The sequence below is a fragment of the Clarias gariepinus genome, chromosome 16 (assembly GCF_024256425.1).
Source record: "Clarias gariepinus isolate MV-2021 ecotype Netherlands chromosome 16, CGAR_prim_01v2, whole genome shotgun sequence".
NCBI classification, from domain to species: Eukaryota; Metazoa; Chordata; class Actinopteri; order Siluriformes; family Clariidae; genus Clarias; species Clarias gariepinus.
The window spans coordinates 16,198,331-16,213,323 of NC_071115.1; the positions used below are offsets into that span (position 1 = coordinate 16,198,331).

Below are 14,993 nucleotides of genomic sequence, written 5' to 3' on the forward strand. Positions count from 1 at the left end.
ACAGTATGGGACACATTTGCATTGATTTAGGGATAAATGCATTACATTGTCTGTGGTGATCTGTACCACAGCGGCTTTTTTGTGGGATTGGACTGGACCGTCCTAGGTACCTAGTGCCCACAATCCAGCCACCAGTTTCTGGTATATAGGGGAAAAAAAAGAAGAAAAAGATTGGGAAGGCTGGAAATCAGTCTTCCCAATCTTACACTCAACAAATATATAAACACAACACCTTTGTCATCAGATCAGCATCTTGATGTGGCACACCTGTGAGGTGGGATGGATTATCTCAGCAAAGCAGAAGTGCTCACTATCACACATTTAGACTGATTTGTGAACAATGTTCACTCTTTTTATAGGGCATGAGCATTTTTGTTTACTAAAAGTCGTTGCAAGGGTCATTAGATTTGATCAATTTTAATAGTTCAGCCTTTGCCAAAAATAATAATAAAAAATGTCAGGACCCTGAGGGGTAATAAAAATTATATCCTTAGCAACAGCAAATTTAGTTATGACCTGACAGGAGGGAAGACCGGAGGGGAGTAGGGGGGAAAAAAAACCTCAGAGCAAGGTGAGAAATTGTCTGCTGTGGCCCAGATCTGCCTGGCGAGTGATTCTACTAACTCCATCCATCTCTTGCTAAGCGCACAGTTGTGAAGGGTCAGTTACAAAGAAGATTGAATCAAGACTCACAACTCAATCTCTTCTGAACATAAAGAGCTTGCTGAACATGAATCACAAAAGACAGCAAAACATATCAATCATTTTCATATTAAATACTTTAAACAAACAGTCTAGGAGCACTTGGCAGTGTGTACTGAAGAAAACAAACTGAAAAGAAAAAAAACAAAGCAAAATCAGGAGTGAGTAAGTAGTATGACTTCATTTCAAGAGAAGCAAGAAAAGCCTGAAGCACCACTGATATTACCTGCAGTAGACACTAATAACTGGCTTACAATTAGAATAAATAAAATTTGCACTGAAACAATATTTAATAATAAAAAAAAAACCATGCAGTGTAATATTTTTACTTTTTTACCTCTTCATAAAACCTTCCTATGAGCTTTATGTACATGTGGTTAAGGAAAAATAAGGGGAACAAACAGGGTCATTTGGTTTAATTGCAGCTAAGTAACAACAATACGATTATAAAAATAATCCGATGCCTTGTGAAATCATTGTACACAAGTCAAGAACCCAATACAGGTTCATTATCCTCTTTTTGTAAGTGCAAACATTTGAGAATAATCAAGATAAGGCAAAAAGAGATGAGCAACCTGCTACAGGTGTTTTTTTGCAACAGTCACAATGTTCTTCACTCAAGATCAGCGTGTACTGGTTTTGTATCAGACCACCACAACAGTCTGAATCTCCATCTCGTCAGAGGAAGCGATGACGTAATGCTCGTCCTGCTCCATTGCAGCAGTGCCTTCTGTTGAGGAGGAGCTGCTCAGGAGGGCACCGTTGCTGATGGCGCTGGCGAGAGTTAGGGCCACCTGCTCGGTGAGGCTCTCAGGTGTAGCGATGGTGATGGTGTCACCGGTGTCGAAAACGCCAGGCTTCTCATCAGCTGCCACGTTACGCACAATGATTTGCTGACCTCCATGTGCCTGACTCACAACCTGCTGTACCACCTTTATGATTTGGCTGTCAAACTGCAACAATACACAAATATGACTTTCCACTAATTGTTTAAAGGTCTTCAAAGGTACCTGAAGTAACATTAATAATTAATTTAAGTGCACAGGGTGTGTAGAATTTGATTTACTTGTCATTTGTTTAATCGGTCTTGGATAAGCAAAAACATTTGTAGACAAGTTAGAGTTTTCCAGCTAGTTACTAGCTACTGTATATGATTGACAAATAATCTCACTAAGCATTTATAAAAAATATTACAAACATTAAAATTTAAAAAATAATTACAATCTTATCCGAAATAAGTTACTTTGATGTTACAACTGTGCATCTTTAAGATCTATCACCTCATAAAAAACTGATTATAATTTAATGAAACTAAAAAGAAATAAGTAAATAAAATGCTGTGGGAAAACTTTTTTTTTCTACTGGCTGGTATCCACATTACTGTCTCTTACCTATCAACCACAAACCATGTGGTCAGAAACAAATCAGTTACAACGAGTGTTAATGATCATCAAAACTGCTTCGTTTTGTTTTTGATGATTTTTAACAGGAGAGTAGTCTTACCTGGTTAGAATCATCACGGCTAACAGACACCTCCTCTGCTTGGGCAGTCTCTTCAGCTGATGTCTGTGTATAAATAGGAATAATTTACCTGGCATTCATGTGCAAAAGGAAAATAAGATATATATTTTTTTTATTTACCATCATCAATAGCACTACTACTTAAATAAAAAAAATAATAAATCCTAACTGTACATTAAGCTGAAGTTGATGATTAAGAAGGAAAGTCAAAGTTACCATAAGCAATAATAATAATTAAAAAAAAGATTACTTTGATAAAAATCTTATTTAAACATGACAGATATGCCTAAAAATTATCTGCGATAAACAAAACCCATTGTGATATTACTGAACATGAAACGAAGCCTTAGCTAGTTGGAAAAGGCAAGAACAGAATTTTCTAGATCCCTGACGATTAAAATCCAGATGAAATGTAATTGGTTTCCCAAAATGTAATGCTGTAAGATAATTGAAAAAAAAAAAAAAGTTGAGAATAATACTTAGGTATGGTAACGAGGAACACATTATTTAAATACAACTAAACACTGCTAAGTCGACGCTTCAACACATTATTTCAGTGAAATATATACAAATGTAAATCTACTGGCAAGTAATTAAAGTATGTTTAAAAACAATTAAAGTGTGCAATAAACTCACTCCTATAATGTACTCCTGAGTGTCAGCCACGGAGGAAAATTCCACCAGCACAGCATGGGGATCGTCAGAAATGATCGCTTCTGCCAGTCTGTTACCCTCCTGCTGCTCCTCGGGGCTCAGCAACACCTCTGGCTTCTGCGCTACAGGGCACCCCCCTGACATAACAAACACATAAAATAGTGATAAGAATTTATAAACAAACAAACACAGACACACATGCAACTCGTGGGAGTTAAGCACGTAAACAGACAGACTGCCAGACATACAAACAGGAATATGTAAAAGTTAGTGCCTTATTTTTATTTTATTTTTATTCAGTGTAGCGGGTCTTTACTTTAGGAAAATATAACCTCAGAGAAACATACACAACTTACACTGTGCCTGCATTTATTTAACAATAAATAAAGCAAAAATGGGGGAAAAATTGTGATACTAATTAATTTTTGTCCAAGCTTTAGCTGTTGGACAGATGGCCTCACATTGGCCTCTAGTATACTCTGGAATACAGAAAATGTTTATGGTTAAATCAATGACAAGGTGCCCAGATGTTCAGAAACAAGCCCAAATCGTCCCCCCTCGAAACGCTGCGTTTGACAGTGGTAATAATACAATGATACAATAATACAATAATAATACAATAATACAATAATACAATAATGACAGCTTATAATAATGCTTAAAATGCTGTTTAGTTTTCGACATGTTGCTGGGGAAAACAACACTTTGGTCTCATCTGTCCATAGGACATTGTTCGAGAAGCCTACTGGTTTGTTCAGATGTAGTTTCTGAGTCCTGATTCTAGTTATTTTTAGTAAGAAGGGTTTTTGAGTCTTCTTTTAATTGTGCTGACACGGACTTAACATTATCATGCTCAGTGAAGACAGTAGGATCTGAGATTTTTTGTTTAATTTGTGTGTGTTAATTTTTCTAAGCATAGCACAATCTGATCTTTGCCAGATAATTAGTGAATAATCTCTCACTGTAGAATGTTGAACTCCAAATTGTTTATAACTTCTCTCAGGGCAACTCTTTCCATCAGCACCAACAATTGCTTTTCTATAATTATTGCTTTTGTCTTTACCTTATGGCATTGTTTTAACACACCTGAATGCTGCCAAAACATCTGTTTTTATTCAGGTCTGCACACTGGCTAAAGATCAGCGGCTGATGACTAGCAGCGCCTAGCTATAACTTCCCCTCTTAAATCCAGTGAAATCAGTAAGGGAGTACTTAGTAATGCCTATGTTTGTTTTTTCCTCTTTGGTTTAATGTTTTTGTAAAAATAAATTAATGGCTGTGTGAAAAAAGTTATATTATATATATGTTATTGTTCATCTGTGGTTGCATTTACCGTACACTAAGACTCACTACGATCAGATTTACATAGAATTACAAAGGCACTAGTTTTTACACATGCCTGTACATAACCAGACAAAAGTTTGGATACACCATCTGATTCAAAATTTTTTGTTTAGTGATTAATTTTCTACATTGCAGACGGTGGAAACCTATGTACTGTACTTGCATACATACGCTTGGTATGACCATTTTGAGCTACCTTTTGATCGTAAATGACGATTGAGCGTGCCATGCTCAGCAAATCCACGACCACATTTGGAGCATTTAAAAGGTTTCTCTCCGGTGTGGTGGCGAATGTGACGCACCAGAGCACCTTTTTCACGAAATGCCCGAGAGCAGTTTGGACATGCATACGGTTTGTCCTCGCCATGCGTACGCTGGTGCACCTGAAGGGCATTCTGAAACAAGAAAAGGTCCGGTTGAGCCAAAACCTCCCTTTTTTTTTTTTTCATATGGACAGATCGTATTCCATTCCACCACACCTTAGTCTTGTAGCTCTTGTTGCAGAGGTTGCAGTGGTGTGGCCGGTCATTGGAGTGCGCCCTCATGTGTTCACGTACGTGTCCTATAGCCTTGAACAGCTTGCCACACTCGCCACACTTGTACCTGCGCTCAGTCACGTGCATCTCCATGTGTTTCTTCAGCATATAGCCAGTTAAAAACTCCTTCTGACATGTCACACACTTAAATGGCCTGTAGCCTGCCAAGAAAACAAAGCAACAGGTGTTAATTTACAGCAGACAAAAGGTAAATAATTCCAACATAGTAGGTGGCATTAAGTCCAGCTTAATTATTATTATACAACACTGACTGAACTGGCATTTAAAAGTGATCACATAAAAAGAAAAAGTGTGTATACATAGAACTGTTGTAATGTGGCTTAAAACTTACCAGCATGTCCTTTAAGATGGATGCGCAAGTGAGAAGTTGTTCTGAATGTTCGCTCACACTGAGGACATTTGTGCGCCTTTGACGAAAAGAGTTCCATGCATTTCTCTGAAGTCTCCTTCAAGCCACAGGAAAAAAGAAAAAAAGAAAAAAAACTATGAGCTTAGAAAAATACAAAGTGGAACCTATAGGATTTGTATATCTTCTGACTTGATTATGAGCAATGTCAAGATTTTTTTAAAATAAAAGTAACACAGTGCTGGAATCTTTGTTACCAGTCGCTCACTCACCACAGTCTCTGCCTCCACCTCTACACATTCCTCAGTCACCTGAATCTCTGAGATTCTGCCCTCAGCCTCAGGATTCTGAAGGACCTCTTTAGGCGACCGGGCCTCTGCCTGTCCTGCAGCCTCGACAGCTTCAGTCTCAAGAGCAATGCCCGAGTTGATTATAGCTTGGCAGATTAGACTGTCTCCTTCTGCAACAGCTTCGGCTTCAGGCTGTGATATCACCTGTTCAAAACAAAACAGCATACCGTGTTTACCCAGGATACACTGTAATAAATGTATATGCTGATAAACAAATCAATTACGCACCATAACGTAGAATGCATTTATAGACATCAAACGACATTTAGCGCGCGATAGGAGTAAAAGTAGTTTTAAATTCATAGCAGTACTATGAAGCCAAAAACCGAGAAAAATAACCCTTGAAGTTAGTGGACACCCTGTAAATCTGCTAAAATTTCTCCTTAATATTTGACTAATTCTGCTTTAGAAAATCAGCTACATTAAATTCCAGGTTATGAGGTTAAATCCTAATAGTGTTAAGTGGAAAGCTAGTACACTAGGGCAGTACAACCACTTGTTCCACAAATCAAGAAGTGCCCTGGATTAGGTAGCTCGCCTTAGGCATAAGGCATTAATAACACAACATGAAGGCAATTTGGACAACTTAAAAATGATTTTTAAGTAGACAAAGTGTTGTTTAAGATAATAGCATTATCAGTGTTCTCTTAAATGTGGGTTTTTCAGCTCTCTTCTCCACACTGACCTACTTACCATAACCATGATGGTGACCATTAGTTGGTGTGACACAGAGTGCTACAAAAACATCAGAGAGCTGTAACTTACTATTATCACTACTCATAGAATGCCTCTCGTCTAATCAGATCATGCGGTTAAAACTAACTGTTGTATAATTAGCATTACAATGGAACCTTGGTTTACGAGCATAATTCGTTTAGTTTTCATAAACCAAAAAAATAAAATTTCATGCCAAGGTCCAAATTTCATGCTTTTGTTAGGATCAGGTCTCTATATATGCAGTCATTTTAAGACTATAAAAATAAGCAAAAAAAGAAAAACATCCCTTTTTCAGGACTGTGTATTTTAACAATAATGTTGTAAAAATCCAAATAACTTTACAGATCTTTATTGTAAAGGGTTTAAACAATGTTTTCCATGCATGTTCAATTAACCATAATCAATTAATTAACGTGCACCTGTGGATTGGTCGTTAAGACCTTAACAGCTTACAGAAAGTAGGCATTTAAGGTCACAGTTCTAAAAACGCAGGACACTAAAGAGACTTGTCTACCGACTGTGAAAAACACCCAAAGAAAGATGCTCAGGGTCCCTGCTCATCTGCGTGAACGTGCATTAGGCATGCTGCAGGGAGGCATGAGGGCTGCTGATGTGGCTAGGGCAATAAATTGCCATGTCTACACTGTGAGACACCCAAGACAGCGCAACAGGAAGACAGGAAGGACAGCTGATCATCCTCTCAGTGGAAGACCACGTGTAACAACACCTGCACAGGCTCGGTACATCCGAATATCACACCTGCGTGACAGGTAGAGGATGGCCACAACAACTGCCCGAGTCACACCAGGAACACACAATCCCTCCATCAGTGCTCAGACTGTCCACAATAGGCAGTCCATGAGGAGGAGATGCACTGCAGTACTTCAAGCAGCTGGTGGCCACACCAGATACTGACTGGTACTTTTGATTTTGAGCCTCCCTTCATTCAGGTACACATTGTGAAACATTTTTAGTCTTATGGTGTTGACTCTTTTAGTGTTCATACAAATATTTACACATTAAGTTTACTGAAAGTAAAAACAGTTGAAAGTCAGAGGACGTTTCTTTTTTTGCTGAGTATATTTATTGTCAATTTTGAGTATAGTGGAACCTCGGATTACGAGCATAATTCATTCCGGTAGTGGGCTCGTATTTCAAAACACTCTTAAAGCAAAGGGAATTTTTCCATAAGAAATAATGGAAACTCAAATTATTCGTTCCACAGCCCAAAAAAATAAATACATAAAAATTATTAATACAAAATATCAAGTAAAAATAAAACAAATTAACCTGCACTTTACCTTTAAAAAAAAGAAAAAGTAAAATAAATCCCGACGGATAAGTGTTTCCGTTTATGTGTGCAGGCGCTTTGTGTGTGTGTGAAGCTAAAGTAAGAGGACAGGAGAAACCCCTTTTTCCTCTTCTTGTCTTACACAGTAACCCTTCTTCCTTTTTTATTTGAGTTTTTCATACAAAACACACACATTAACGGAAAGACCGTTTTATTGGAAAAATTAACAAGGAACAGCGTTAACGACACTCGCATGAGCGCATACTAACAATCACTGCTGTAAAGTAAAAATAAAATAAATTAACCTGCACTTTACCTTTAAAAAGAATCGCGACATAGCAGTGTTTCCATGAGAGAGAGAGAGAGAGAGAGAGAGAGAGAGAGAGAGAGAAAGAGAAGGCGAGAGGAGGTGTGTGTGTGTGTGTGTGTGTGTGTGTATATAGAGGCACGGTGTCAAATTACAAAGTGCAGGCTGATACAAAAAGGGAGAAAGAAAATGGATCTTTAACCTCTCTTACGAGACTTTCTTTTATGTTATAATAAACAGTACACGCGTGCTATACAATGTTTTGAGGAAATTTATTAGGTTTTCTGGTACTAACTAAAAACATCTACAAACATTTCACTGAGTCCACTAAGGGAGCTCTCAGAAATACCCTTATATGGAGGAATGCAAAATACAGTGGAACCTCGGATTGCGAGTAACACGGTTTGCGTTCCACAAGACAAGCAAAGATTTGAATAAATTTTGACTTGGAAAACGAATAAAACTCTCTTGTGCTATGGAATTGTGGGTAATCGTTTCTCCTGCTCGGTCTTAGTGCGCATCTCTCACTGATATAATCAACATCTGTGCACGCGTGTACTGGTGTTGATTATATCAGTGAGAGATGTCCAAGGTTCCACTGTACATTTTGCAATTCTCCATATAAAGGTATTTCTGAGAGCTCCCTTAGTGGACTCAGTGAACTGTTTCAGATGTGCATTATTTAGAAGGATTTAGAAAAAGATTTATATACATCCAGTCAGTACCAGAAAACCTAATAAATTTTTCCTCAATCAAATTACCTGTTGAACTTGTCCTAGGTCTTGTACCACCTGGATGTGGACGGCATCTTGCACCGTCTGCACCACACTGACCACAGGCAGCGGCTGCTCCTTCTCAGGGAGCACAGGAGGTTGCTGCACTTCTACAGAAGATCAGAGAACATCAATGGCACAGTCAATCGGTCTGCACCAGAGCATCAAAAAAGAACAAAGGCACAAACAGGAAAAGTCCATAATAAATAAGAGTTGTTTTTTTACCTGTGCAAATGCCATCCTTGCTGAAAAGAATCTCCTTGCACTGGCTGTAACGGATCTTCTCTGTACACGGTGTCAGCGACTTTAAGTGTCTCGTCAGAGCACCAGACTCTCTGAAGGAGAGGCCACACTGATTGCACTGGTAAGGCCGCTCATCTGAAAAATTAAAATACTTCTTAACTGTGTTGCTTTTCACTACTTCAATTGAATCATCCAAAAGTGGATCTTTAATGTAAGATGGTACAAAACAGCAAATAAAGACTGTTATCATATAAAGAAGCATACCCGTGTGCCGTCTGTTGTGGCGAATCAGAGAGCCTTTGGTTCGGAACGCAGCCTCACAAAGATCACACTTAAAGTCCTTTTTGTCCGTATGAATGGACAAGTGTGTCCTCAGGATATTTACCTACACATAAATGCAGAAAGGTAAGCCACTTAAAACTAACCATGATAGGGCTTGCATTCTTGTCCGTATTGGTAATGGTAATCGCGCCTAAATGCATCGTACCGTTTTGAACGTCTTCTCACATACGTGACAAACGTAGCGCCCTTCCTCGTTGAGCTTTAAGGCTGTTTTACTTTGCTCTAAACTGTCTCTGTTTTCAGACTCGCCATGCTCCTTCGGTGTGTGACCTGTCCTTCTGTTCGTGGTTAACCTGCCCCCGTCCTCATCTGAGAAGAAAGTGAGAAATTCCCCTAATATTTATTAATAATATTCCCCAATATCAATATTTTAAAATCAAATAATTCAACTTGTATAAGCTTTTTGTTTAAAGTAAGCACCAAGTCATTTCTTCTAAACTGGGGCCACTCGTTTTTGGGCTTAATCTTAGTATGAAAAGAGTCTTACCCATTGAGGATCTGTTTGCATCATTAGCCAGCTCTTCATCCTTATCGCAGTCTTTCACCTAAAAAACAGTAGAGCCACTTTTGGATCACAACTCTGACCATCACAAACCAGCAATAGCATTCTGTTTTCTACTCATGCTGGCATAGATAGGTAGATTGATCACTGCATCTTTGTGTAACTGAAAGAGATGAGAAAGAAACGTACCTGTGAGGCCTGTAACGAATGCTTACAAACCCGACTAAGCTTGTGTTGGATAAAGATATCCAAAGCCGAAAACTCCTCGCCACATCGCCCACATCTGTGAACATCTTCATCTGTCAAATACAAAGCAGTTTAGTAATAGTCAGTATACATGTGTAAGGGAACATTTGAAGGGGTTCATTTGCGAAAAAATAGATATCTCAGTTTTCAGACATTGTCACAAATCATATTTTTTTATTATGCACACCACTAAATTATACACGGCAGGCAGCTTACTTTTTCGAAAAATAGCTTTTATCTGTTTTATTGCAAGTGAACCCTTCATTTGTGCTACATTCGCCAAAATCCTAAGCAAAGATACACAATGTGATTTAGGATAAAACATTAACTATTACGATGTCAAGAGAGCAGTGTGTTAATAGTTAAAATGAAACCAGCAATATTAATGGTGAGGTAATTTTTTTTATCTATAGATTCTATTCCTCCAAAGTTAGCAACTTAAAGCTCTTCAGGTGAAAATTAGCTTTGATGATTACACTCTATGTAATTACACTCTATGAAATTTAGAGACCACCAGTATTTAAACGCTGTGTATAGTAAAAATGGGGTGGGAGAATTAATTCAGTTTGGGCACACAGATTCTAAAATCGATTTGGGACATTTGTAAAATTGTTATACTTACAGAATCACAATACAAATCGAATAGGTATTGTGATAAAATTGTATCTGTGATCCTTGGTGATTCCCATCTCTACTGTATACTCAGTCCACATTTGATACCAACCTACCAGGTTGGCCTATATCTAAATCTAGAAATTGGGGCTAAATCTTACCCAAGTCTTCACTTAGTCCTACTTACTGCACTTTTTATCTGTTGGCTGACCACAGGGCTCTTCTGTTAGATCTTATCCCATGGTCCCTTTAATCCTAAATTTAGAACCTCAGCGCTCAGAAGCTCATCTTTTTACTTGCCGGGGACCAGGTAAGCTCCAAAACCACATGCTTTACATTTTGGTTTCCATTAGACATCATGTTAGAAGCAGCAGCTCCTTGAAGTTATTGCACATGAATTTACCATTACAAAAAGCGAGTAATTCTCTTCATCCAAAACCCACTATTCATTTATTTATTTCTAAACATCTTTTTAAAGCAGCACTGTGGTACAGTATAGTGGTCAACACTGTAGCCTCCACCTCAAGGATCTAGAATTCCGTTCCCATCTCGAGTCTGTGTGCGTAGAGTTTGCATGTTCTGCTTGTGCTGGGTGGTTTTTCTCCGGCTACTCCGGTTTCCTCTATGCAGATTAGAATACCTGGTGTTTTCAAATTGCGTGTAGTGTGAGTGAGTTGGTCTGCGATGTACTGGCAACCTTTCCAGGGTTTCCACCTCCCTAAGTTCCCTGGGATAGGTTTCAGTCCCTTGGGCCCATGTACAGCACTTGTCCTCAACCACGGGTCTGTTTGTAACCCTTTCCCACACTTGTCCCTGTATCAGTTTTGATCAGATTTGTTAAAGGGGAAAATACCCAATGATGAGACAACAGACTCCAAGACTGCCAACAAAAACAAAGCTGCTTTTAAAAGAAAAATCCAACAGTCCTAACCTAATTACAGGTTAATCACAGCAGGCGATTTACATGCTCAGAACTCGCCCTGTATAATAAATGTGTCCTTAAAGGTATGACTGAGAAAACTTCAACTCTGCCAACAGTCTGGATTAAAAGGGCAGAATACTTCAGTTCAGCACAAAAAACCCTGCTTCCATTACCAACACCTTATCTTTGTGAAGAGTGTCAATTTCTCCCATCACTCCTAAAAAAAAGACCACCGTGTTGCAGGAAAACAAGCTCAGGGCTCACAATGATTCCGTGTTATGCTATGTTGTATGTATTATGCTTCGGAAAAAACGTTTTTGTAAAAACTGGTCTGCAGTGCAAAAAATGTTGGAGACCACTGCTGTACAAGATAACCGCTATACAGAATTAATAAGTAACTGAGCATTACTAATAATATTTTCTTTTTCATTACCTCTAACCTATTTAGAGCATTCAAGGAAATTCTATTTTCTTTCTGAAACCCTTATGCACAGCACCCGATAAACACAGTCAGTAACCTGAAGTGTATCAGTAGCTAGTGTGTGTATCTGTAATCATCTAATAAAAAGGCCATGGCTTCACATTCTTTACATCATTTAAAATGAGGTTAAAACCATTAACCACCCTAGTCTAAATCTATTAGTAAATATCTTGTGTATAACCTCACGAGTCTTTAGTAATTTACCAGTAATTGCCAGTGGTGATGCATTTCACACGAAGCTAGTTAGCTAGCCAGCTAGCACATGCAACACAACAACAAAATATGCCTAATATCACCTAGCTACCGTCAAAACGAATAAAACGAATAATGAAAGGAATAATAAGCAAAAAGGCGAATATATATTATAACAATTACAAGCGACACGTATGTACCTTTAAGAATGTTGTCTGAGGTATAAGCATTTTAGCGTAGGAAACTATTAGCATTTTAGCGTAGAAAGCCATGCTAACCCGAGCATGCTAGCGAGAAAAGTATTGCACGACTCGAGGTCTATAGCAAGCTTACTGACAGCTAGACAAGAGACAACATAAAGGGTGAAAAAAAAAAAAGAAATAAACCAATTTGGGGTATCAGGGACAGTTTAATTGTGATTACCTTCATCTCCCAGGGTGGTTTGGATGGTGATGATGCTGCCGTGCTGCTGCGTTTGGCCGGTAAGCGATTCTGCCGTATTATTATTTTCTTCAGTCATGTCGTTCTCGCGCTCCGTCTCTGTCGCAACGATGCTGCAGGAACAACATGGCGGATTTACGACCCCGTCGTCATAACAACAAAAGGGCAGCGACAAGCCAGGGTTTTTGTTTGTTTGTTTCTGGTGACTGTATTGTGGTACTGTATATGTGTCTGTAAAGATGTAACTTATTCCTGTCTGCGTAGTCATCGAGTTATAATTATTTATTACATAATTTAAAGTCAATCATTTGATAATGATGCTAGGGAGAGCACAACTAGGTGGGTGTACAGCTTTACATATACCGTACTGTCTATATGTATATATGAGGAAAATAAAAAATTATAAATCCTAAATTCTAAATTTTGTAACTTCTCAATTTATTGCTATATTGGTATATATTAATATGTGACATATGACAATATTATTAACATTACATTAATATAATATACATCATAATATTTTTATTTTCTTGAAGTGTGTATACATTTTTTTGGCTGACTGTGTGTGTCTGTATATATATATATATATATATATATATATAAACTATTTATAAAAAGTTATTTTTCTAAAGAATTATGCTAATGTATGAATGTGTGTATATATCCACTGTATATCTATCTATCTATCTATCTATCTATATATATATATATATATATATATATATATATATACACTCAGCAAAAAAAGAAACATAAATGCTTCAAAATGTTTCAAAAATAAACGTCCTCTGACTTTCAACTGTTTTTACTTTCAGTAAACTTAATGTGTAAATATTTGTATGAACACTAAAAGAGTCAACACCATAAGACATAAACTAAAAATGTTTCACAATGTGTCCCTGAATGAAGGGAGGCTCAAAATCAAAAGTACCAGTCAGTATCTGGTGTGGCCACCAGCTGCTTGAAGTACTGCAGTGCATCTCCTCCTCATGGACTGCCTATTGCGGACAGTCTGAGCACTGATGGAGGGATTGTGTGTTCCTGGTGTGACTCGGGCAGTTGTTGTGGCCATCCTCTACCTGTCACGCAGGTGTGATATTCGGATGTACCGAGCCTGTGCAGGTGTTGTTACACGTGGTCTTCCACTGCGAGGATGATCAGCTGTCCTTCCTGTCTCCCTGTAGCGCTGTCTTAGGCGTCTCACAGTGCGGACATGGCAATTTATTGCCCTAGCCACATCAGCAGTCCTCATGCCTTCCTGCAGCTTGCCTAATGCACGTTCACGCAGATGAGCAGGGACCCTGGGCATCTTTCTTTGGGTGTTTTTCACAGTCGGTAGACAAGTCTCTTTAGTGTCCTGCGTTTTTAGAACTGTGACCTTAAATGCCTACTTTCTGTAAGCTGTTAAGGTCTTAACGACCATTCCACAGGTGCATGTTAATTAATTGATTATGCTTAATTGAACATGTATGAAACCCTTGTTTAAACCCTTTACAATGAAGATCTGTAAAGTTATTTGGATTTTTACAACATTATTGTTGAAATACACAGTCCTGAAAAGGGGATGTTTTCTTTTTTTGCTGAGTGTATATAGATAGAGATAGATAGATAGATAGATAGATAGATAGATAGATAGATAGATAGATAGATAGATAGATTAGCATAATTTTTTTGAAATAAAAAACTTTTTTTACATAGTTTTAACAATTAGAAAGCAAAAAAAATAAGCATATCAGCTTTAATGTATTCAGTAATATTAATATTTCTGGTTCAACCTTATGCACATGTCTGCCTGTCTTACTGTACAACAGAACTCACTTATTAATACACATTAATGAAATTTTGTAACTTTGAGTAGGCTATATTACGCCTTGTTTACATGAAGTTGTACTTCTTTTGTCGTCAGCTAAATACATTCCCTGTTCAGCAATTTACAAATGAGTAATCAAAAAAGTAGATCTGATAAAGATAAAATTTTGTCTTAAAATGACTCCAGCACGGTAAAATTCACTAATACCTCTTCAGCGCTGTTATTTTTGCACTGAAAATATAAACTAATCCCAGTGAAAATAACCGGTTTAGATTTTCTAATTAATATGTATTAGTAAAGATGTTTGTTTAAATTGCACAAATATCTTATTAGAAGCTTATTTTAAAGTAGATTATTAAATCCACCACTGTTCATACCATCACTTTTACTTACCATTCTGTCAAGCAGTTGATTTAAGGAGTTTCCACAGTTTGATGTTTGTGCAGTACGCTTTCAAAACTTGTGGTTTCTAATTTGACACATAACTTCCCTTCTACTCAAAATTTTGAATGATCTTATCTGTTAATAAAAAAAGCCCTCTGACTAAAAATAGTATACATTGCAATTTTGTCATGCAGTGGGAAAAAGGTGTAGTTTAAGTTTCTTTTTTTTCCACACCTATAATCATGGGGAAAATCTC

At 37.7% G+C, this 14,993-nt stretch overlaps 1 protein-coding gene across 1 annotated transcript; it reads right to left on the minus strand.

Annotated features, from left to right (window-relative positions):
- Positions 1-287: 287 nt before the first annotated feature.
- On the minus strand, positions 288-12,642 carry e4f1 (E4F transcription factor 1). The gene is made up of 14 exons (XM_053514074.1): positions 12,526-12,642; positions 9,839-9,948; positions 9,635-9,692; positions 9,293-9,456; positions 9,070-9,190; positions 8,788-8,940; positions 8,551-8,672; positions 5,397-5,618; positions 5,110-5,224; positions 4,701-4,918; positions 4,418-4,616; positions 2,860-3,014; positions 2,206-2,268; positions 288-1,655 (listed from the first exon to the last, which is right to left on the minus strand). The coding sequence occupies exons 1-14, from the start codon at positions 12,620-12,622 to the stop codon at positions 1,347-1,349; spliced, it is 2,106 nt and encodes a 701-aa protein (XP_053370049.1). The 5' UTR covers positions 12,623-12,642; the 3' UTR covers positions 288-1,346.
- Positions 12,643-14,993: the final 2,351 nt, after the last annotated feature.